This window comes from Marmota monax, unplaced genomic scaffold (assembly GCF_021218885.2).
Source record: "Marmota monax isolate L192 unplaced genomic scaffold, Marmota_monax_Labrador192_F-V1.1 WCK01_AAM20220418_F8-fsc00481, whole genome shotgun sequence".
In the NCBI taxonomy this organism is placed as follows: Eukaryota; Metazoa; Chordata; class Mammalia; order Rodentia; family Sciuridae; genus Marmota; species Marmota monax.
Genome location: NW_026693474.1, coordinates 59,218 through 63,057, shown reverse-complemented (window position 1 = coordinate 63,057; position 3,840 = coordinate 59,218). Strand labels below are relative to the sequence as shown.

General features: G+C 36.1%; 1 protein-coding gene across 1 annotated transcript; it reads left to right on the top strand.

Annotated features, from left to right (window-relative positions):
- The first annotated feature begins 676 nt into the window (after window positions 1–676).
- On the top strand, window positions 677–1,609 carry LOC124101912 (vomeronasal type-1 receptor 90-like). The gene has a single exon (XM_046458140.1). The coding sequence runs from the start codon at window positions 677–679 to the stop codon at window positions 1,607–1,609; it is 933 nt and encodes a 310-aa protein (XP_046314096.1).
- The last annotated feature ends 2,231 nt before the right edge of the window (window positions 1,610–3,840 follow it).

Below are 3,840 nucleotides of genomic sequence, written 5' to 3'. Positions count from 1 at the left end.
GCCTGCCCATATTTATTGGTGAGATGATAAGAATTAAGCATCAGAGACTGCTCAAGATCACACTTGAAATAAATGGTAGATATTATATGCATATTCAAACGACATGTCTTACAGTGTGTAGTTTTTAATGTTGTCTTGGTTAATGTATTAAAGATATTAGGTCTGATAATAAACCAGACTAAAGACAAAACTCCAATAATATAACTAGGTATACAACTACTCCATCAAGATTCATTTCTTGAGAGAGTTGGAATTCTCTATTATTATGCAAGCCTTCCATTTAAATGCATCGATAATTGTACAATTTTCAATATGTACTTGAGGCTGAAATGAGAAGATAGAAACTAATTAAGGCACTATGCCAAAAACTTCAAGATGATATTATAAACTAGAACTATTTTCAGTAGCACATTATAATTCTGAATGCACAGGAAAGATGACAGCCCCCAAATCATTACACAATCCAGACATGATTTGGTAATAACAGGAAAATGGCACCCGGAGAGTGTCAGAGAGACTTGAATGCTGAAGTGAGAAAAGACTGTGTTGGGGTGAATCCACACATGTCCTGATGGTAACAGGAGAGGCTGAGATTAATGGGTGTTATACTATTCAAAATAAAGTCTTTTCTTCATTTTCTCCTAAGATATATACTATGTGATTCATTGCTCAAAAGATGAAAATCACCAACAAACTCTATGATTATATTGGCATAAGAAATGCATTTTTCTCTGAAGTTGGCCTTGGGATCTCAGCCAACTCCATCCTCCTTCTCTTCCACATCTTCACATTCCTCCTCCAGCACAGGCTCAAGCCCACTGACCTGATCATTGGTCTCTTGGCCCTAGTCCACATAGGGATGATGACAATTTTGGGGTACATAGCTACAGATGTTGCTCTTTCTCAGGATTTTTGGGATGACATCAAGTGTAAATCGGTCATTTATGTGCACAGGTTTCTGAGGGGCTTCTCCATTTGTGCCACCTGCCTGCTGAGTGTCCTCCAGGCCATCACCCTCAGCCCCAGAAGCTCCTGCTTGGCCAAGTTCAAGCATAAATCCCCACAGCAGACCCTGTGTGTCCTTGTTTTCCTGTGGGCCGTCTACATGTCCTTCAGTGCTCACTTCTCCTTGTCCTCTAATGCCATTCCCAATGTGACCTCAAATGTCATTGTGTTTATTACTGAACCTTGCAAAATTGTTCAAATGAGTTACTTCTTCAGGCATTTATTTTCTGTATTAGGTGTATTCCGGGATGTCTTTCTCATAGGGTTAATGGCCCTCTCGAGTGGGTACATGGTGGCCCTCCTGTGCAGGCATAGGAGGCACATCCAGCACCTTCACAACACCAGGCTTTCTCCAAAGGCATCCCCCTTGCAGAGGGCCACCTGGACCATCCTTCTGCTCATGAGTTTATTTGTGTTCATGTACTGTTTGGACAGCATCTTCTCCTCCTCAAGAACTACAGGGAACAATGACCCAGTTTATTATTATATCCATATGATGGTGGCCAATGGCTATGCCACAACCAGTCCTATGCTGCTGATCTGCACTGAAAAACAAATCATTAACTTTTTGAAATCTTTGTGGGTGAAGATAGTGCATACTTAACTAGTGATGATAGATAAGTTTTCCTAATATGCCAATAAACTGGCTTATGAACAGTAAATTATAGCCTAGAATATATACCCTCTAGAGGAAGTTAATATGGATTTATGCATGTTTGGTTAAATCTGTTACTTTAAAACAAGTGAATAACAAATTTATATAAATGTCAATTCTTTACTTTTTGAGTTAACACAAGGGCCCAACATATCTGCTTGGTGTCAGCAAGTGATTGTTATGAAGTGGGACCTTCATGGCCTGGGTGAGTCATTGAAAACACATTGACAGTGTACAGCAGGTTTTAATAAGTGCTTAAGTGAGCTGTATTCTTCCCAATAAATATTGACATATTTATTGTCACAAATTACCCCTGATTCATCAATTCTCCTCTTATTGATCTTTTAAAAAGAACTGAATGTAAGGACTCAAGTTACTGTATGTACACTAGTGCTCAAAGTAGCATTATTAATGGTAGCCCACATCAGAAATGCCTCAATGCCCAAAAGCATATGAATGTAAAAGCAAAACATGTCCTTGGCATACCATGGAATATTATTCAGCTGGAAACAAAAATAAATAAATTCTTGAGGGAATAAATCTGATCTGCACTCTTAGAAAGGATCAAAATATTCAACCAGAGAATGGGATCAAAATTGTTTTAGGTTGCAACACAGGTATGTATAATATGTCAAAATACTACCAACTGTCATGTAAATGCAAAACAAACAAATAAAACAAAGCTGTTGGAATTTAAAAAAAAAAAGGATAAAGTGGTAAATTTCTTTTTACGTGCATCTTACCATAACAAAAAATGGCCCTTGACTTTCTTTATGTTAAGAGAAACATGCCTAGTTCGGAAGGACAAGCAGCACATGTTCCCACTCTTTTGTAGAAAACAGTAAGCAAATCTAGTAGAACAGAATGGAATGGTGGTCAACATGGAATGGGAAGAGCAGGCAAAAGACACATGGAATGAGTTCAGTGAGGGGCACCAAAAACAGAATGGAGGAATCACTTCTGGTACTTCTCTGACCCAGGAGTGGAACTATTATTTAAAACAACCTAAATTGTGTTTTAAAATGAAATTCCCAATATTAAAAACCATTATCAGCTGAAAAGATTAAAATTATTATTACTATGATCTGATTACTACAATTTATATACATATACTGACTTACCATATTGTACTCCATAAAAATACATATGTAAAAATATGTTTTTAAAATGAGGTTTCCAGTAACCTTATAAACTACTGTGAAAAAATTCTCTAAAATAAAAAGAATTTTACATGCTGTGATTCTAAAGATGCCAAAATATAATTTTTAGAATATTCTAACACCTTTATGGCATTTTAGTGAATCAGATCCAAAACTTTATCTTTCTTAATATTTTTAGTTGTATATGGAGACATTTTCTTTATTTCATTTATTTACTTTTATGTAGTGCTGAGGATCAAACTCAGTGCCTCACATGTGCTAGGCAAATGCTCTACCACTGAGCCATAACAACAGACCACAAATCTTTTTTCATTTTTTATTTGTTTTGGCCAAGGATTGAACCCAGCAGTGATTAACCACTGAGCCACATCCCCAGGCATTTTTATTTTTTTATTTTGAAACAAGTTGCTTAGTACCTTGCAAAACTAGACTGGCCTCAAAATTGTAGTTCTCTTGCCTCAACCTCCCACGTAGCTGGGATTACAGGTATGCACCACCTTGAAATTTATCCAAAGATAGAGGAAGAGGAGCTCTTGTTATGAATTCAGTTAAGCAGCACTCTGTGTTCTGCAGTCTTTCAAGGGTATGCTGCCTTAGGTGGCAACAGTTTCTTTATTTTCTGAGTAACATGTTTTACATGAAGTCAAAATGTCAAATACAAATTGTAGAGAAACACAGGGAAAATTACTGGCCTTGATAACGTGTCATGGAAATTATGGATTTGAAATATTGTTTTAATTAGAAAAAAGGAAAAAAATCAGAATTGTTTTTCTAAATAGATGTATTTTATGCCTCTGAATATTTCAAAAGATGAACTGTAGGAAATGTTGCAGTGTTATATTTTACCGTCTCATATTGTCATTATTTCTATCTGGTAATTTTGGCTTTAAAATTATGACCTAAGAAGCAACTGAAAATTGAGGACTGGTTCAGGTAACTTGTGAAAATGCTGTGCATGTATATCTCCTAAATAATAAAATATTCAAAATGCACAATAACTAATGCCTTAGTTAACAACAT